A 19,697-nucleotide genomic window follows, 5' to 3' on the forward strand; every position below is an offset into this window, starting at 1 on the left:
GTTCAGTCACGCATCATTATATACGTTAACGCAACCGCTGAACGGTGAACCGCGGAATCCGTTTATGCAACTTTTCCTGTCGAAATCGCGGACCAGTTGCAGCCTATTCTGATTATTTACGACTTCGCGCGTACTGGTTAAACTTGTGAAAGGTGCAACAGGTCCGATCGAAAGCCGAGTACTCGCGTTTTCCTTCGTACGACGTTCTAATTGCAATTCAACGAGGTCTATATTCGTACTTCTGTCTGTTTTTTTTTTTATTTAGTCTTGTCACGTTCAAAGTATCTGAGATTGATGAGAGATTAAACGTAATGGAAAACACGATAACGTATGTATGGGCCAGGTACACGTATTGCATATAGAACGTGCCTGATAAGATTTGATTTGATGAGGCAAGACAAATATTATGTTGAAAATTTGAACAAATGTAGATCTTAACGAAAGGCTAATTTGATGGCTATTAATACCATGAAGGCCGATACATGTAATTTAATATAAAAGGTACCTAAAGGAGACTATCCCACATAACACAGAGAATTCAAAAAGAATTCAGTCGCATGTCATTAATTCTGAGTTTATTTTTGGAAAAGAATTTTTCAGAGTTTAGTTCAGTGAAAAGAATTCTTTTTGCAATAATGAACTCAGAATTGGTGACATATAATTGAATTCTTTTTGAATTCTCTGTGCTATCTGGGATCTATAATAGGATTGGCAGTAGGCAGTAAAACGCAGGCAGTAAGCAAATTGATCAACCACAGTCGATTATTATAAAAATTGACTGCTTGATTTACTTACTGCTTACTGTCAATCTCATTATAGATGGATTTTAGGCGATTGTCGAGACGTTACTGCAAATTATCGCGTTATTTATAGTTACTCAACAGAATATAAGCCATAGATGTGGTCGATCGTGGCGCTCATGTATTGCTCTTTTTCTTCCGAAAGTACGAGTTTTTATACACACTAGTTGAAACGAATTCGCAGCCTTTTTACTTACGGATCGAAATACCGCACAGAGCACTTGCACCACGGAGTATCACGCGCGATACATATATCTCGCACGAAGATGGAGAACAAAGTGACTAAGCAGAGTATTAAACGGACATTAAAGAAACAAGAGATACAAGGTTGATACTGATAACGAGGTCGTCTACCATATTTACTCGCACAAGATGTAGATACTGGCCAGAAATGCCGAGTGACCGATAGTGACCTTCGATTCCTTTTACATGTCCGTTTCGTTCTCCGCGCGATCGCGGCTTCTGTTCGCGTAATGTTTCGAATATAGTCTTCGTAGGACTGGAAAGCATCCTCACAAGAAAACGGATATCTCGATAAAGCGATGTAATTGAAGTTACAGGTAGTAACTGAAGACTGAAGCGAGAGGTGTTTGTTTCTTAAAGTAAGATATGTAATATTTTTTTTACTAATTAAAATACAAATTTTTTACAATTGTTATCGCATATTAATCACATGGAGATGTCTGTTTCTGTGTAATTCTCGCTCGTTTGGCACATCTATTAGAAACGGAACATTCTATCAGTTACGCAATAATATCTATCGAGAAAACTTAAAGTAGTACAAGGCAGCGTCATGTTGCCGTCGGACATTGAACAGAATGAGCGTCCGACGAGAAATTTCGGATGAATGTTCTTTGTCCAAAAAATCTCTTAAATTGTGTACACTAGTGCAAGAAGTTCGAGTGAAACCAATATATTTTTTGTTCCATTCTGACTTATTGCACCAGTTGAGAAAGTTCTTCGAGGAAAAATAGGGCTTTTGTAACTTCAAAAAAAAGTAAGTCCTTTCTTTTTCGAGGAATTTCTCGAACTAATGTATACTGATGCAGTAAGTCAGAATGGGATATACTTGTTTGACCCTAACTTACCGCACTAGTGTGCACTGGTTGAAGAACTTCAGAGAAAAACGGCCTAGCGTATCCTTCTCTCCGATTCCCATTTGTTTTTGTACAACATATACAGCTGCATCGCCGCCCTCGCATCCTCCACGGAGTTGTGCTCGCCTGCTTGTATCTCCTGGCCTAACAATTCGCACGTGAGTCTCTTCAAGCTGGGAGTATTGCCTTTCGATAACTGTCGAAAGGGTTTGTATCTTGAAGTGTCACGTAAGTATCTACGCGGGTGAGACAGATACAACACGTCAAGATCGTGCTTCAACGCGTGGCCCACCAGAAGACGACCCTTCAACATATCCGCCACTTCCTTCTGTACGACGTTAAAGTCTTCCCCGTTCAGCAAGTGTTCCGGCCGAATACCGCTGACAGACGTTCTATAATCTACCACCAACTCCCTTGGCTTGACGTACTTATCGTACAGGCAATCACCATATTTATTTACAATCGACACTCGAGCTACCATACTCTCTGTGCCATCGCCAATCCCAACCATTTCACAGTCTATAGCAATCTGTTTCGTCAAAGTGTTATATTGCCTGTTCTTCTTGGCACTGTGCTTCTTGCTGTCAGGATTTACCAAATCCTGTAATCAATAAGTATATGTAGAAGTGTAAAAAAAAATAGATGTATATTAATAAGCCAATAAGTATATTTTAAGTATACAAGTATATTGTTGTATCTTCAATATACAAATATATTTTAAATATGTAACAAATATACAAATACATTGCACATGTACAAGTTACTTCAAATAGGATCGTAGTATCTTGAATACTTACCGTATGATGTGATGTGGCGTACATTTTTAAAGACTTTGGATGCCTCCTAGTTTGTGAAGTATTATTTCCCTCGTTACTCTTTCTTTCTGTCTTTGGCTTGGAAATTAAGTTCTTATACATATTCCAGTTGGATCCAGATGCTTTACGTTCTGTGTTTGTGACTATGTGTTTTGCAGTCTTGTTACTCCTCTCCATAGCATGTAATCCACTATAATGCCTAGAAATGATGTTACTTTTCTGATCACTGAATTTCTCCTTGATAAACATTGATGATGAGAATTTATGACATCACATTGACTTCAGATAATAAGATACACTTACGTGGAGATTTTAACCTAACTTCCCAAGTAATATTACCTAACCTCGTGTCTAATGTTTTATACCTATTTGCTTGTAATACGTATATTTTACATTAGACATATAAATTATATGTACAATTAACAATTAATCTCGAAAAGAATTCTTTTTTTTTTAGTAAACACGTCTGAGATTAACATAACCAATAACAACAACTGCTTGGTTAAGATGCGTGCAGCAGCAATAAAGCTTCTGTTTGTTAAAACTTTAACAGTATCGACGATTATAACTTCATATACGATAGCAATTTAATTTATAGTCCAAAACTTTCTTAATTTTCTTAATTTTCACTACTTCGCACGTTAAGTATGATGGCGTGCTTTCCATTACGTTCACGTGTAATTTTAAATTCGGCCAATCTACGAGCGATAACTTTGCCACCTCAGAGAGATTCGAACGATCTAAAAGATCTAAGTGACTCAAGTTTATTTATGAATTTCGACTTAAAGTAAACATTATAATTCGTACACAACGAAAAAAACGACGGAACATATCGCTCTTATATAAAAGATACACAGATAATTTCGTATTCTATGGAGCTGCATACAATTTTATTTCATTTTAAAGGCAAAAATGCAAATTAGTTCAGCAGAATAGCAGCTTTTAGTATACAAAACGAAAGTGTGCTTATAGAATGTAACGGTAACAAAATTCGAACTTAATTTGAGGTTAGTTTACTCTGACAACCTAAAGCACTGACTGAAAACTTGGCAAGTTTTGATTCCTACCTATATAGTATCCAAATGATAAAACATGTCGCGATGATCAAAGAAAAAAACATAATTATCCCATGCAACACCAATTTTATCGGCTGCGTAAATCCACTTTCAAAAACACTAGTTGCTTTCGGTCATTTGGCGAGCAGAAATATCCCTTTGCTTGACTTTCTTTTTGGAATTTTCCAATTTCAAATTTTTATGATACTTGTTCTTCTTTTACGTGCTCGTACTTTTTGCACCTTTCCATAATCATTCAGAATAAAATAAATACAAATAAAAAGAACGGATCTAAAATTTGTACATATCTTTTCATTTTCATTGTGTACTTGAAGTTCATTTTCATTGTGTACTTGAAGTTCATTTTCTTGTTGTATTGTAATATATTATTTTTACGATGAAATAGAAATAAATATACATCTTGATATTGCGATAGGACGGGAAATAAAAAAAAATTTAAAAGAAAGCACAAAAGAAAGCGAAAACAAATACAACAGATGTTCTGTATCGTTACAGAAAATACAAATTTCCCGCCGAGAGTAGTAGCTGGTGTGAGACTGTTGCGATACGTCGAGAGATGTCGCGGCGAGCGCGCACTCGTTTATACAAAGCCGTGTTATCTTCAAACGTCTTGACGCATGCTATGCGCGCTGGTTCGCTTGAAAGACTGCGATTTTTCTAACAATTTACGATAACATGAACGATGAATGCAGCACGACGACCAAGGAGACGTTCCAGGAACCGCGGAAGAGGTTCTGGCTGGTGAGTCTCGTTGTATTTTTCGATATTACGCGCGCTGACGCCTCACGCAGTTAGTAATCGTCGTAACCGACATTCGAATGTCAATGTCATTAATGTCAGCGAAACCGTACGCCTCTTTTTCGTCGGAATTTACGTTGTATTATTGTCACACACGTCTCAGCATCGGTACTCGTTTGAGCATTATTCCTCGCTTTGTATACCAAGCGATGGTTTTTTTGTCAGAAATAATGCTCGAACGTTATTTTCGTATTGTTCACTCAGAGATCGAGGAAACGACCAAAGAGCGACGCAATGAGCATTAGCTCGATGGACACGTCCATGGACTCCTATGTGGGGAACAAGAAGAAGCGACCCAGGATTACGGAGTTTGCCAGCCAAATATTTCAGTCATCGACTGCATTGAGCAAACTGGACAACGCTATGCACAGGTCCTTCACTATTCCACCAAACTCGTCGGACCTGTCGATCAACGAGGATGAAGCTGATACTGGGGTGTTGCGTAAAAAGTATGTACAACGTGAAACTCTCTACAAGTCTCTACAGCCATCAATTATGAAACTTATCATGTACTCAATCTTATCAATCATGTGATTCTTCTTGGTATGATATCATAAAAGTGCATAATTTTGCAATATTTGATGATTATAAATTTCCTCTGATATAAAAAGTGAACATTTTCATATGTATGTAATTTCTCTTTTTGGTATGATATCATAAAAAGTGCATAATTTTGCAATACTTGGAGGTGATTATGAATTTCCTATAATATAAACCTATAAAAATGAACACTTTTATATATATACAAGATTAGATTTTTCATATTTTATTAGTTCACATCAGAGAAGAAGATTTATAATTGATCCTTTGTTCTGTTTTGAAGAACTTCCTGAATTAGTGTACACTGGTGCAATAAGTGAAACAAAATATATTTGCTTTATTCTAAAACTTATTGTACCAGTATATATTAATTCTGAAAGTTCTTTGAAAAAGAACCAATCTTATATCTTATTTATTTATAAAGTTTCTTCTAAGCAGTCCTGGTTATATGTTTTCTCTCATCATTTTAGATTGAAGAATGCTACTACAAGCTGTAACAATTTGACAATTAGAAGCTGGTTGTTGGATGTTGCACACACACAGAGTAAAGAATGGTTGAACAATGTACTAAGTCGAAGCGAAGTCAAGAGGCAAGAGGCAATTTACGAATTGTACTGTGGCGAAAATGTGTTGCTAAATGATCTCTATGTGTTGAGAGACTTCTATTATGAACCAATGTTGTCTACTGGTATCTGCACATCCGAAGAGTTATCCACCCTTTTTGGTGATATCACAACTCTCATCCAAATACACAGTAGCTTGAGGGACGAGTTGCTCAAAGCGCGGGATAGAAGTGGATTCACAAAGGCTGTAGGTCCAATAATACTAAAATGGGTGAGTCGCTCTTTTTATGGGTGTATTTTAATGTCATGTGTGTGCAATATTAATTCTAATTGTTCCTGCAGTTATCGACACTGAAGAAACCATATCTGGAAAGATGCAGGACGTTGGTATGGGCGAGACATTTATTGGACGAGAAAAGATTCGGCAATAAGCGATTTCAATCATTCTTGAAAAAGCGCCTGGAGTCGCCGCGTTCCATCGACCTGTGGACTTATCTGGATGTGCCACGTTCGAGAATCGTTAAGTATCCATTGCTAGTGAAGGAGATTTTGAAACATACTCCCGTCACAGATGCAGATCACTCGCTGCTGAAAGAAGCAGGCGACGTATTGTCTGATTTGCTGCGGGATATTGACCGCACAATGGGTGACGCTGAGTGCAAGCTCGCTCAGTCGAAAATAAACGCAAAGATCGAGCACGATCCGGACAAGTGCATTGCTAGTGCTACAGAATTGATCACGAAAGGTCCACTCAAGGATGCACGCGGAATAGTAAGCCTCTCTCGATTTTTCTCTTAATGTTCTGTTAAATATATGTATTACATATTAATATTTTTTTCCAGAAATATTATTGTTTTCTCTTCAATACTTGTTTCGCGATAACTCGTGCCACACGAAGGCTCAGCAAGAAGTACAATCTCTTCTTACCCGTCATACCCAGAGATCAGATAGATCCGCAAACGGATGATAAAAATATCGCGGAAATCGGTTTCAAGATCGGCGAGCATTTCTTCATAACGGAGGACGAGCACAAGAAGAGGCACTGGGTAGATTCCTTCGACAAGATGCGTCACAGGAAAATGTCGGACAATGTCCTCAACGCTCATGACAAGGAAAATTTACCGAGTGCGGAATTACCAGAATCGAATTACGTCACAAGGGAATCAACCTCCTCGAGCAGTATTAACGACAATTATTTCTCTGTTTTCATAAAAAAAAATCTACTTAAGCAGAAGCGCAACAGTATCGGTTATATATTTTGAGAACGTCATGTTGCAATTTTCCCTTGCGATTGTTATTCACTATAATATGCTTTAAATGTATGTAACATATATGTACAAATATTGCTATAATTAGCAACTGCGAGTTGTGCTTTACGAAATTCGGTATTTTATATTTATAATTATATGCGTCTATTTTGTACTTGCATATATCTAAGAGGTAAGTGGAATTTATAAAAATTTCCTAATAAATTATGAGGGAAGAAGATTTATATATATATACAAGGTAAAATAATGATAAGCGAATAATTAATGATACAATTGTCGAAATAAGCTATTAGATTAACACTTCAGAAATGAAATATATGTTATTCTCGCGACATAATATATACGTTGACATAAATTGGTGTTTGAAGAAGTACTATTACATTCGATAGAATAAATCTAAAATGTCAAAGTGTCTTTTTACGATGAAATGCGACTTTCATGTTTTTATTGAAACAAATTTCTCATTTATAGATAAAAGATTTTAAATAAATTGTGACAACACAATAACGTTCGGAAGACCGATTGTTTTCACGAATTTGTTTGTGGATTTTTATTAAATGTGTGCAATTCACTGTAAGTTAAAAGATTAAACGCGTAAAAATGGTTTTCTCTATTTTTTTAAGAAATCAAGAAATTTGATTAAAAAATTGTTGATATATTTTATTCTTCCTAAGAACAAGTTTTACAAGATTCATTTCTTTAAATCTTCAACAAAGTGGCTGATTTTAGCCAATAGTGTCATTCGAACTTTCGATTTTCGATATTTTTACGGTTTAGTCGGTTTCATTGCGTTTCCATCGGGGTAACGTTTCTTAAAGGCTTTGATCAGTTGCGGGTCGATCAGATGGACGCCATCTACTTGATTACCTAAAGTGATCCAATTTGGCTGCACATTGTGCGGCCGACCAAACAGTTCAATCTTCCTCGTACCGGGACTCATGCGTTCGATGATGCCATAAATCTCGTCGGGTTTATGGCTGGTAGCGCGCACTTCTGCAACAATTACATCGCTGTCCAGACCTCGATTGATGCGAGGATTACCTTTCATGCCGACTAGGCAGTGTTCCTTGCCGTGGTTCAGCCAATGGCCGGTTCTACCCGTACGTATTATTCTCTGCAATTGATTAGTCTTCACCCAGATGATCTCGTCGACCCTCTCATAGCCCCATAACTGCAAACACTCTCTACCCAACTCCATAGCTCTACCAGTTACCCACAAGAATAGAAGTCCTTCATCCTGAAGTGCTGGGATACCTAACTGTCTCATTTCGTCGTCCGACATGGTGCCGTAAGGCAGTTCCATGTGAATGTCCCATGGTGGGTCGGCCATGATCACGGCGAACTTGCCAAGTACTGTCATATCCAAGTAACGTAGGTCGCACTGGATCCATTGCGGTGGATACAAAGTCAGCTCGCTTCCGACGTTACTGCTGGTGCCGCTGCCGTTTTTACTATCTAGACTCAATGTTTTATTAGTCGTGGTGTTGCTGGGGCTGTCCGAGTCGTTGGTTTCCTTTGGCTGTGCTGTAGGGCCATCCACCTCGTAATGGACATATCTATATCAAAAACAGAGTTTATTTGAGAGATATGATAAAAAGAAACGCGCATTTCATGCGTATAATTTCAGAGAGCGCAAGATCACGTTCTCTAAATAGACTTGTGCAGGCCTGGAAAAGTTCTTACTTGCACGTGTCCATGTGGAAGCAGGTGTTGAGAAAACTGCAATCGCCCAATGATTCATCCGTATGGCTCTGTATGATCTTTTTGAAGTGTAGCTTTTTGCACTTCTCCGCGAATCCCGGGCCGCCGTTCAGCTTCATGCAATCCACCCGCGTACCGTGTGGGCAGAACTCCATGACTTGGGCGCCGCCTTGGGAGCGAAAACGCTCTGCTAGCGATTTCTCTTTGGAGGTCTGCTTGGACAGTAGATCCAGAATCTGCTCGCCGACCTTTTTGCTCTCCTTCTCTCGAATCGTCGGCATTGAGATCAAGGACATGATGTCCTCAGTATTTTTCTTTTCTATCTTTGCTTGCTTCTCCGCTAGCATGTAGTCATTCAATTCGGACGCGGAAGTCTCAGTGCTCTCCGCGTTTTCCGTGTCGTCAGACTGTGACTGATACGATGATTGGGATTCTGTGAAGGAGAGTACTGTGTATCCAAATATCCCATTCTCCGTGACTTCTTTGATCCTAAGGGTAAATGCTATTTATTTACTTATGCTTGATACATTGCAATGAAGCAAAATGAAGTTCTACAGTATGTCACAATATATCATGGAAACTCACTAACTTAACTATATCCTGTGCAGCAAGTTTCTCCAGAATCTTGTGGATGTCTGAGGAGGACACATCTGCATTTAAATTTTTGCGCAGTTGATCTATCAGATCAGCAGATGTGATTGGCAAATTCGGCAGAGATTCGTGCAAGATGCAGAGTATGTCTCTCTCATATTCATTATGATCAGAGCGCAGTGATGTGTTAGAATCTGCAATATATATTAGAGTTAAGAATGAGTTAATTCATGTCAATTAGAATCTGCAATATACATTAGAGTTAAGAATGAGTTACTTCACAAAATCTGTCTTTCTCACTCTTAACTAATACATAAAATCATTAATTTTTCACATCATGTAAAGTAATTCATTTTTTACTTCATGTGACATGAAGTAATATATTTTTAACTAATTTACAAGTGTGTTTGAGCAAAAATGTTTCATAATACATTTGATACCAGGATCTGTTGATTCTGTGAGGGTGGATGGCACCGGCGTGGAAGTGAGAGTGAACAATTCATGTCTCTCTCGTTTTCTTTTCTGCAGTTTCTCACGAAGGCTGTTTCTCTTTATTTTGATCGCTTGTATCTCCTCAAAAGCGTCTGACATGGTTCATCTGTTAGTCTCCAAATAAAAATTATCCTAAATATAACAAGTCACTTGTTTATAAATTTGTCAAATTTACTTGATATCAAGTTAAAGCTAATAAATCAAGTTAAAGCTAATTTTATTGTCTATTTGAAAAGAGAATTAATGACTTAATAAACAATTAATAATTGATTTTATATAAAATCATACACATCAAATAGATTGTTGTAAATTATCGTTGTCAAGTCTCGAGTTTAATTTAACCTAATCCTATTCCTAACCTAAATGCATTCTTGCCTGTTTTAATTTTAACTCACCTTGTAATGTTCACATTATAATATATACGAAATACATTAAATCACTATTGAAAACAGTCCTTCTTCTTTTTAGATTATATATATTCTATATTTCATACATATCTAATATTTCTTCTAAAAATAAAATAATCGCTTCACTTGTCATTAAATCATACTACTGGAAAAATCCGCCTAACTTATCGTTGACTTATACTACGACTCATCTATAGAGAATCTTCAGTCCCGATCTACAATAGGTGTAGTAAGCTTCAAGCTGTAAGAAATTAACCAATCACGATTGATTATTTTTCTATACTTCGACTATGATTGGTCAATTTCTTAAAACTTAAAACTTACTACACCTATTGTAGATCGGGACTCAAGAGCCGCGTTCTAAAATTTTATTCGGTGGGTAGAGTACATTTAATTGACCAATCATGATAAGGAAATCCTAATTATCTTTGTTCTTATTGGTCAATTAAATGCTACTCTTCCTGTCGAATAGAGTTTTGGAACGCAGCCAAGAAAAATAGAGGTCCTAGAAGTAAGAGATTGGCCAAGATTCACAGACTTCTATGCTGAAATTCTATGGTTGCTTTCTAATAAAAGACACAAGTTGACACAAACATCATTCTATCTTTGTTTCACATTTAGTGAGTAACAAAGATAGGGTAATACTTGTGTCTCTTGTTGGAAAGCAACCTATAGTATACGTGACATGAACTATAGATTTTCAGTACTGGCAATGAATTTCGGAACGCAACCATTCACTATCAGTACTGAAAATCTATAGTTTATGTCACGTAACTATAGAATTTCAGCACTGGCAGTGAATTTCGGAACGCAACCTGAATTATCTAAGCACCTAGCGTTACCTCAGCCACACAGCGTAAAGAATGATCAGTTGTGAGAAGTTCCGGTTTAATGGTTATATCGCAAGAATTTTCCACGTGAGATCCCTAGTTCTTGCCCTTATATTTAAAACATTCAATTAAAATGGCGAATATCAAGGAATTTTTTCTAACCGGCATACAACGTATATTCAGCAATTGGACGGCATTAAGGGTGAGTCTTCACATTCTCTTTGATTTTACGTTAACCTCAAACATAGGTTATATTGTTTTTCATGCTGTGCAAGCATAGCATAACTAAATGTGTAAATCTTACGCTACAATTGTCTTTCGTTCATTTTCAGTTGACAGTAGAACATGGCATGGGTTCTAAAGATAGCGCCGTAGAATTTTGCACATATATGACGGAAGTGCTGTCTATGAATGGTATATTCTCGTTATTTCTGATTTAACACAAAAAGTAAAGTACTATTATAAGTTTTAATTAACACTCGAATAATTTAATTAGTCTAAATTGTAAGTTAATTGCAAAAATAAGATACTACAATATCTTATATTGTGATGATTATCATGATGCATTATGTTTTTCAAGATGACTTATCCACAAGTGAGGTTGTTACTGTACTCGAAGATTACATGGCTGAATGCTTCAATACAGAGATGGAGGATGGCAGTGCAGCAGAAGTAGCAGAAATATTAGTGAAATTTTATCGATACTGCACAGAGAATGAAGAGTCTACAGTGAAAACAGAACTTGAGAAGTTACCACCGTTACAGCCCTGGCTTCTGTTCTCACAACCGGTTCAGCAGAACTGTTCAGCAGTGAGCTGCGATGACAGCAGGAGTCCCAATGAAAATGTGGATACTGATGAGATGGACACGAATGAGGATGAGGAAGGATGGACGACGGTCAGAAGGAGATAGCTCGCAATGTTTTGTACAAACAATATCTTTACTTAGCAATTTCTTTTTATAAAAGAGTGGAAAGACGCGGGGCGGGAAATAGAGAGACAGGCGCATATGTTATTGTAACATAATACGCACGCATACTTTTCACAGTCATACAACTTCTGACGCTAGAATTACCTACAGGAATATTTTTACCTAAGCAGCCTCTTCGAGTATTGCTAAATGTCATTTAGCAAGCGTGTCTTCTGTATCTGCAAATTAAAAAAGAACATTTCGTCAATAGAGCGCCTTGAACATGGAACTTTATTGGAACTTTATTGAAACTTTGCCAAGAAGGTAATGAGAAAACAAGAAGGATAAGAAGATAAAATAAGTGGAGGGAAAATTCTGCTAAGAAGATCTTACAGTTCTGAACATATTACCTTTCCCATTCTGGGACAAACGGACGGTATAGTAGCCGTTGTGATATTGCATACTCTGATCCTTCTCCGGCCCGTTCTGCTTTCTCTCACCAGGCCCTGCTAAACTCAATATTACCGGCAAGAATAGCAATCCGTGAAACAAGCCGAACAACACCACAGACGAGAACAGCTGAAAGAAATACGAAGAGAATCAACACGTCTGTCTCATCGAAGACAATAATATTAGTATAAGCTTAACACTTTCGGTTCCATACTCTGAAGAAAGTCTTGAAGACGTAAGCCTGACTGAAGCCCAGCAGCACGAAGGCGAGAAACGTGCTTAAGCCACCGTTGAGAACGGCTGGCCCGATGATACTAAGCGTCGTCACTGCTCGTTCTATAAACACGAGATAAGAAATACCAGCAGAGTTCAACTTCGACAGGTGCATCGTTGAACGTGTCGTGGTATTCCCCGTGAGGAATCAAATCGCGAGATTGTTAGGAACTCTAAGTGGTAAATGTTTCCTTTATGATAAGTCTCAATGTTATCATTGTTACGATAAAAAAAATGCGAGATCCTTGTAATTTAATTCTTGTCATTCGCGGCAGCGCACCTTGTTTAGTGCCGCTCGAGCGTATGAACTCCAAGCCGATGTGCGCGGCGTAGTCGACCGCCAGCCCGGCACACAGCAAGACCATGATAGTCGATGAGATATCGATGGTCAGGCCCATGAAGTACATTGAGCCCAGGAGGTCGACGAGCGTGAACAACACGCAGCACATCACCCAGAAGGAGGCGCGTAAATTCCTCAGCAGCACGAGTGTCACTATGCCGACTGCTACGATCTCTAGGCTCAGGTTTCTGATTAACTCCTCGCCGATGATCTGTAAAAACCACAGATCGCGTGAGCGAGGTCCTGGAGAAAGATTCCCTGTCGTCACCAAGTTCACCAGCTCGTTCACCTTGTTTGACGCCCACGTCACATAGTCTAACGAGTGAATCGCGATGTAGTCGTGCCCCCGGCTGAAGTTCAACGACATCACGGCGTCACGGACCGACTGCATGGCTCGTATCTGATCGGATGTCGTGCTCAGAGGAATGTGCTGCATTGGAATCTGCGACGTCTGAAATTGTACGCGATGGGTGAGTAGATAAAGACGTCTCTCACTCGTGAAGCGTCAAACGTACTTGCATCTCGCGTTGATACACACCGTGATGTTGTAGTCGTTGAATGGAAGTTTGTCAAATTTAATGTTCTGGATGTACGTTTGGCCCTCCATAGTTAGTAGCAGATATTCCGTGAGCACATTGTAATATTCGTCTTTGTCTTCGATATAACTTGCTGTGATGGAAAGAACGCAGTAAGTTATTTCAACAGATGGTACATTTAACGCGAGAAGGAGTGCGTGTGGATCGAGCCGAGGCAAGATCCTTAATCAAAATTGATTAAAATTTTTTATCAGAGTTTCTGCAGTCGCATTGTTAAGCTCGCATCAAACTAGATATTGACAAAACGCAAGCCAATATCACAGTTAATTGACTCGTTGAGATTTAATCTTTAATTTGTCACTTTTGCGCAAAAAAAAAAACAATATGATTGATCTATACGTAAACCTGATTTGTGTCAATCAAATTAAATATCGAAATACGGAACAACTAATCATGTGGTTGCTGCAACCACAGAGCAATTGCTGGGTGCAATTGTTGACATTGCAGCAGTGACGATATCCAATTGCTCCAACCAGAGTATAACCATAATAAATACCACATACTACTGTGTCCAAAAAGTAAGACCAATTTAAAATTTTTTTTTTAAATCTTTATTTATTCCAAATCTATTTCGTCGCCTTCAAAGTAATCCCCCTCAGACACAATACACTTATGCCAACGTTTTTTCCAACCCTCGAAACAGTTGTTAAAGTCGATTTCCGGAATGGCCTTCAAAGCTTTCTTCGATTCAGCTTGTATCTCTTCAATCGAGTCAAAACGGTGTCCCCGGAGCGGTATTTTGAGTTTAGGGAATAGCCAGAAGTCACACGGTGCTAAATCAGGTGAATATGATGGTTGTGGAACAATATGGGTCGAGAATTTTTAGCGAAATGGTCTCGAAGAACCAATGCAGTGTGAGATGGCGCATTATCGTGGTGCAAAAACCAAGAGTTGACTTTCCACAATTCCGGCCTCTTTTCGCGAATAGCTTCAGGCAAACGACGCATAATTTGACACAGATGTCTGTCACAGTGCTACCAATTTAGAAAAAAAATATTTCTGACATTCGATGATATTTCTGATCCGCGCAATTTAATTTGAAAATTGGTTTTACTTTTTGGACGCAGTAGTAAAACGATTTCTGATCAGTATAACCAGATTACGCACGACTACATTGATATAGTTGATGTACCAAAATAACTGAGTCGTATCAACCATATATATTACATACAAAAATAACTAGGGTGGTATACCAGGATGACGCAACTAAGTTGCTCACAACTAAATATTATGTGCATCATATTTTTTTCCGTGCGAGCTGTATGCGTCGTGCGATTCGCTTACCTTTACCGGAATTGTTCAGCCATTTCTCGTACGCGACGAACCACGGGTTGAGGGTACGATTGTTCACGTACGGGTTGCGCTTGAGAGCGTCCACCAGCTGAAACAGCGTCTGACGGTCCTCGTAGTAGTCCACGCCGGTCAGGTAGATGTTGACGTGCTTACCGATGTTGAAGTGCTCCTTCAGCTTGTTGTTGAATCGAATCGGGTAGGATTCCTGGTTTAAGTACATGAACGGATCGAAACTCTGCTCCACCTGGAAGATCGCCCATATGTTGACGCACAGCAGAGCGGCGGTGACCAGCAAAACGATCGTCTTCACCCACGTCCTCGTCACGCACGGCCCGACGTACTTCTCGAACATGATGCGCTGAAAGTCCCGTCTGCTGCACTCGTTCGCCCGCCAGTCGGGCCGCTGCGGCCGGAAGCAGCAGCCGTCCTTCTTCGCGGCCAGCCTCCTCTCGTCGTACACCAGGCAGCTGACGAAGAACATGATCTCGTAGACATAGAGGAACAGTATACCCGTGGCCGCGAACATGCAGAAGGACTTGAGGAACGGCATCACCGTGGTCATGCCGATGCCGAAGGCCACCATGTTGGTGAAAGACGTCACGGTGATGGACATACCTGCGAATATGAGTCAAATTGAAGCGCACACATATGAACGCGCACGTACACGCGCGAATTCCGGCCTTAATTTAATGACAGTTCCTATTAGCACGCTTCTCGCGCGAATGCGTCGCGCATGGAACGTACGAATTTTCCCATATTTTTAGTTCGTTCCCGCGTGATTCTCGTCAAAAGGTTCACGTAGGCAACGCGACTTTAGGCAACGGCGGCGCAACGTTATTTCTGTCCGGTTCGACGGCGAGCTCTGCCAAGGGATGCGCGCGTGATCGCACCTGACACTTGAATGGCTTTCGCGATGCGCACGGCTATGTCCGAAGACTTGTCCTCCGCCGACATCGTCTCGAGGCTCTGCATGATGACGAACATGTCGTCGACGCCGATGCCGAGCAGCAGGAATGGCAGAATCGGGTGCACCGGGCCGTAAAAGAATCCCATGTAGTAGCACAGACCGTAGGACGATAGTAGGGCCTGACCGACCACGGAGATGCCCATGAGTGACAGGTAGATCCGCTGCTGCATCGCGTTGCACCGGCCGATCATCACGATCACGTAGATCGTGATCAGCGACATGCCGCAGAACAGCACGGTCATGTTGTTGTTGATCACCTGGTGCAGCATGTCGTCGTAGCTGCGCAACGTCACCGCGTAGATCTCCATCCCGGGCGGCAGAGTCCGATTCGAGTGCAGCACTCGTTTGATGAACTCCACCTCCCAGTCCGGCGAGTACGGATTCGACTTCTTCAGCAACCAGTACATGATCGTCGCCCGCGCGCCCTTCACCCAGCCGTTCTCGTCGTACTCGACGTCAGCCAACAGCGGCGCGACGTCCGACAGGATGTCTTTCGTGTGTCTGCCAATTGACAAGTTTTCATTATTATTCACATGAGACCTGACAATAGAAAGATTCGTGCGTATTTCACTAAAAGAGCTTTAGTTTTTTATTTGGGATACGATTACGAAGCGAACAAAAACAAAATCTATTAGTCGCTTCACCCACGTTACGGAGATGTGATTGCATCAAAATTGAGATTACGTTCAAATGAAGTTGATGTCAGGAAGACGTGATTGCACTGAAATGGATTTCTGGAAAGTTAAATTTCTTTTGCAAGATCATGCAAGGAAAAATTAAGAAATCAACTTTCTTATAAGGAAGATTAATTCATTATGTGCTGCAGAGCTCTTTCAATTTTATTCAAAGGACTTTTATGCGAAAAGCTGCTATACTTGATATCAGGCGACTCGATCGAATCAATTCTCAATTATGAAACGTGACAATAAAGAGATTCGTGCGTATTTCAGTAGAAGAGCTTTATTTTTTATTTGGGATACGATTACGAAGCGAACAAAAACAAAATCTATTAGTCGCTTCACCCACGTTACGGAGATGTGATTGCATCAAAATTGAGATTACGTTCAAATGAAGTTGATGTCAGGAAGACGTGATTGCACTGAAATGGATTTCTGGAAAGTTAAATTTCTTTTGCAAGATCATGCAAGGAAAAATTAAGAAATCAACTTTCTTATAAGGAAGATTAATTCATTATGTGCTGCAGAGCTCTTTCAATTTTATTCAAAGGACTTTTATGCGAAAAGCTGCTATACTTGATATCAGGCGACTCGATCGAATCAATTCTCAATTATGAAACGTGACAATAAAGAAATTCGTGCGTATTTCAGTAGAAGAGCTTTATTTTTTATTTGGGATACGATTACGAAGCGAACAAAAACAAAATCTATTAGTCGCTTCATCCAAGTTATAGAGATGTGATTACATCAAAATTGAGATTACGTTCAAATGAAGTTGATGTCAGGAAGACGTGATTGCACTGAAATGGATTTCTGGAAAGTTAAATTTCTTTTGCAAGATCATGCAAGGAAAAATTAAGAAATCAACTTTCTTATAAGGAAGATTAATTCATTATGTGCTGCAGAGCTCTTTCAATTTTATTCAAAGGACTTTTATGCGAAAAGCTGCTATACTTGATATCAGGCGACTCGATCGAATCAATTCTCAATTATGAAACGTGACAATAAAGAAATTCGTGCGTATTTCAGTAGAAGAGCTTTATTTTTTATTTGGGATACGATTACGAAGCGAACAAAAACAAAATCTATTAGTCGCTTCATCCAAGTTATAGAGATGTGATTACATCAAAATTGAGATTACGTTCAAATGAAGTTGATGTCAGGAAGACGTGATTGCACTGAAATGGATTTCTGGAAAGTTAAATTTCTTTTGCAAGATCATGCAAGGAAAAATTAAGAAATCAACTTTCTTATAAGGAAGATTAATTCATTATGTGCTGCAGAGCTCTTTCAATTTTATTCAAAAGACTTTTATGCGAAAAGCTGACTTGATATCAAGCGACTCGATCGAATCAATTCTCAATAAAAGATTTTCCTCACTCACTTGTTCCTCATAGCTACAGTTACATTCCACAGTATTTCTTTCGTCGTCAGCTGGTCGATATCCTTCATTCCGTCCTTCTGCCACAGCTTCAGAAGCGACTTATAAATACACGCATCCTTCGACATCGTGGCGTTTATAAACTCCAGATACTCCACGGGAAACTCGCTCTTGTCCATGGTTTCCCACGTGGCGTCCTGTTGGAACCATGTGAAGTGCCTGTAGGCATATATCGTTAAGTAGTTTTCGTGCCATATCATCGTCGTGTTTGCTTGGAAAAAAATACTTACCCAGCGCACACGTCTTCCCAAGTGTTATTGTGCACCACAATGCTCTTCACGTCTCTTTCGATATCTTTGATCTGCAATCAAGTGATCAATCATCATCACGCAACCGCGAGTGAGGAGAATAGATTCGTATAACGCGTCTCTATACACATGTATCGTCATTTACATACACAATGAAAGTAACTAGGATATTTATGTACAGTCGAGGTAACCAAAAAGTTACCCGTAATTTTTGGGGTGAGTTTGTGAACTCCCCGTTCAATTATTCAATTGAATAATTCGATTTCCAACGGGAGAATGCTGACGTTGGACAAGAAAAATGAGTTCACAAGCTCACTCCAAAAATTACGGACAACTTTTCAATCCCTGACTGTGCACGATATTATGATAAGTCGATCACACGTCCGATACTATAATCGCTGAACTTATAATGTCGTGCAATTAACATCGTTTTGAGGAAGAGGAGCGCGAAAAGATGAAATATGACGACCCAGATAGCAGGAACGTCTGAGGATTGTCCTTCAGGTGTCTGTGAGACGCTGCTACGAGTCTTTCGGATGTTTCTGCTTCCTAGGGATCGTCAAATCAAGTATCCTCGAGTATCTCTGAAAACGAGCGAGAAGAACGACAGCGAGGATCCATCTTAGACGAACGCTAGAACGCTTAGACGAACTAGGTTTAACTATTGCAGGGGAGAATTGCATTAATGTGGAAAAGAACCTTCGTTGATATTCGTATAATTCATGTTCGCCTATGTACCGATCGCAGTACTTCGGGATCCAACACGTTCGGGGCGGTGATGATGATACTCTCGTGCCTGAGATCGTCCCGGAAGTGCTCCTTCACCCAGGCGGCGTCCTTGCGGAACACGGAACCGATCGGCATGTACAGCTGGACCTCGTCGATCTCCTCCCTCCAGAGCAGCAGTCCGAAGCCGCAGATGACGTTCAGACACAACGATATTATCAGCCAAAGCCATGGCTTCGTAGCTATGCTGAGTCCGATTCTGAAAAATAAGAAGAGGCAGAAACACATAAGAACGGGCAAGAGACACACACACATACACATACATATGTATGTATGTATAAAGAAACAATAAATATAAAGTATATAAATATATAACATTAAGTATATAAATATATAACATTAAGGCTCCTTGTATCTCACCGCGACCATGTTGAATTTGTGCTCTCTTAAAGTGAATCAGTGAATAATCATCGATATTAGTTATGAGTATAGCACTGAGCACTTTCAGTGCTATACTTATAACTGCAAGTGTATATTCACGGTTTTCAGTGATGTTTGACTGATTTATTTTAAGAAAGTGACATCAAGGAACCTTAAAGGTCGTTCTACATTAGTTGCAAGTAGAGAATCTCTAGAAGAGAGAATCGCCAACATGGCCATGTGACCAGCTGATTGGCTGGCATAAACATGTACGGATTTGGACATTGCGACGCCAATGCAGAACAGATGGTTATTTCATATATACACATATGTATATATATATATATATATATATATATATATATATATATATATATAT

General features: G+C 39.5%; 6 protein-coding genes across 17 annotated transcripts in view; 2 read left to right on the forward strand and 4 right to left on the reverse strand.

Annotated features, from left to right (window-relative positions):
- LOC116849418 (senecionine N-oxygenase-like) overlaps positions 1 to 1,146 on the reverse strand; it is a 7,272-nt gene extending 6,126 nt beyond the window's left edge. The window contains exon 1 of one of the 2 annotated variants that reach the window (XM_032826564.1): positions 998 to 1,146. Coding sequence is in view for 1 of the 2 variants with exons in the window: in XM_032826558.1 (XP_032682449.1) it covers positions 883 to 921 (39 nt within the window). In the remaining variant the exon portion in view is untranslated. Of the gene's footprint in view, positions 1 to 882 lie in introns of both variants that reach the window. The other variant, XM_032826558.1, reaches the window with a different exon arrangement.
- On the reverse strand, positions 241 to 3,832 carry LOC116849430 (RNA exonuclease 4). 3 transcript variants are annotated; one of them, XM_032826576.1, is made up of 4 exons: positions 3,780 to 3,832; positions 2,695 to 2,911; positions 1,889 to 2,498; positions 241 to 1,517 (listed from the first exon to the last, which is right to left on the reverse strand). In XM_032826576.1, exons 1-3 carry the CDS (start codon positions 3,830 to 3,832, stop codon positions 1,932 to 1,934), a joined length of 837 nt encoding a protein of 278 aa, XP_032682467.1. In that variant the 3' UTR covers positions 241 to 1,517; positions 1,889 to 1,931. The 3 variants fall into 3 exon arrangements, with proteins under 3 accessions (XP_032682467.1, XP_032682462.1, XP_032682476.1); XM_032826571.1 differs by having other exon boundaries at positions 1,390 to 2,498; XM_032826585.1 differs by lacking the exon at positions 3,780 to 3,832 and adding an exon at positions 3,016 to 3,747 and having other exon boundaries at positions 1,390 to 2,498.
- A 526-nt stretch (positions 3,833 to 4,358) lies between these two features.
- Positions 4,359 to 7,385, forward strand: LOC116849410 (rho guanine nucleotide exchange factor 3-like). Its single transcript, XM_032826546.1, has 5 exons — positions 4,359 to 4,529; positions 4,791 to 5,035; positions 5,597 to 5,960; positions 6,032 to 6,460; positions 6,532 to 7,385. The coding sequence occupies exons 1-5, from the start codon at positions 4,464 to 4,466 to the stop codon at positions 6,949 to 6,951; spliced, it is 1,524 nt and encodes a 507-aa protein (XP_032682437.1). The 5' UTR covers positions 4,359 to 4,463; the 3' UTR covers positions 6,952 to 7,385.
- A 206-nt stretch (positions 7,386 to 7,591) lies between these two features.
- LOC116849364 (N6-adenosine-methyltransferase subunit METTL3) lies at positions 7,592 to 10,322 on the reverse strand. Of its 4 annotated transcripts, none has more exons than XM_032826474.1 (5): positions 10,137 to 10,322; positions 9,681 to 9,855; positions 9,248 to 9,443; positions 8,641 to 9,147; positions 7,592 to 8,513 (listed from the first exon to the last, which is right to left on the reverse strand). In XM_032826474.1, the coding sequence occupies exons 2-5, from the start codon at positions 9,838 to 9,840 to the stop codon at positions 7,724 to 7,726; spliced, it is 1,653 nt and encodes a 550-aa protein (XP_032682365.1). In that variant the 5' UTR covers positions 9,841 to 9,855; positions 10,137 to 10,322; the 3' UTR covers positions 7,592 to 7,723. The 4 variants fall into 4 exon arrangements, with proteins under 4 accessions (XP_032682365.1, XP_032682373.1, XP_032682345.1 ...); XM_032826482.1 differs by having other exon boundaries at positions 9,690 to 9,873; XM_032826454.1 differs by having other exon boundaries at positions 9,681 to 9,873.
- A 651-nt stretch (positions 10,323 to 10,973) lies between these two features.
- On the forward strand, positions 10,974 to 12,861 carry LOC116848821. Its single transcript, XM_032825333.1, has 3 exons — positions 10,974 to 11,180; positions 11,311 to 11,392; positions 11,559 to 12,861. The coding sequence occupies exons 1-3, from the start codon at positions 11,112 to 11,114 to the stop codon at positions 11,888 to 11,890; spliced, it is 483 nt and encodes a 160-aa protein (XP_032681224.1). The 5' UTR covers positions 10,974 to 11,111; the 3' UTR covers positions 11,891 to 12,861.
- Positions 11,900 to 19,697, reverse strand: part of LOC116848792 (protein patched homolog 3-like) — a 17,217-nt gene continuing 9,419 nt past the window's right edge. For 2 of the 6 annotated variants that reach the window (XM_032825294.1, XM_032825286.1), the window contains 10 exons: positions 18,911 to 19,157; positions 18,155 to 18,225; positions 17,868 to 18,083; positions 15,730 to 16,307; positions 14,831 to 15,454; positions 13,489 to 13,619; positions 13,240 to 13,401; positions 12,891 to 13,161; positions 12,552 to 12,673; positions 11,900 to 12,466 (listed from right to left, as the gene is read on the reverse strand). In XM_032825294.1, coding sequence (XP_032681185.1) covers positions 12,266 to 12,466; positions 12,552 to 12,673; positions 12,891 to 13,161; positions 13,240 to 13,401; positions 13,489 to 13,619; positions 14,831 to 15,454; positions 15,730 to 16,307; positions 17,868 to 18,083; positions 18,155 to 18,225; positions 18,911 to 19,157 — 2,623 coding nt within the window. In that variant the 3' untranslated portion in view covers positions 11,900 to 12,265. The other 4 variants (XM_032825277.1, XM_032825302.1, XM_032825311.1 and 1 more) reach the window with 4 other exon arrangements.

The sequence above is a fragment of the Odontomachus brunneus genome, unplaced genomic scaffold (assembly GCF_010583005.1).
Source record: "Odontomachus brunneus isolate Ranch 3 - 2012 unplaced genomic scaffold, Obru_v1 Obru_scaffold_005, whole genome shotgun sequence".
Lineage (NCBI taxonomy): Eukaryota > Metazoa > Arthropoda > Insecta > Hymenoptera > Formicidae > Odontomachus > Odontomachus brunneus.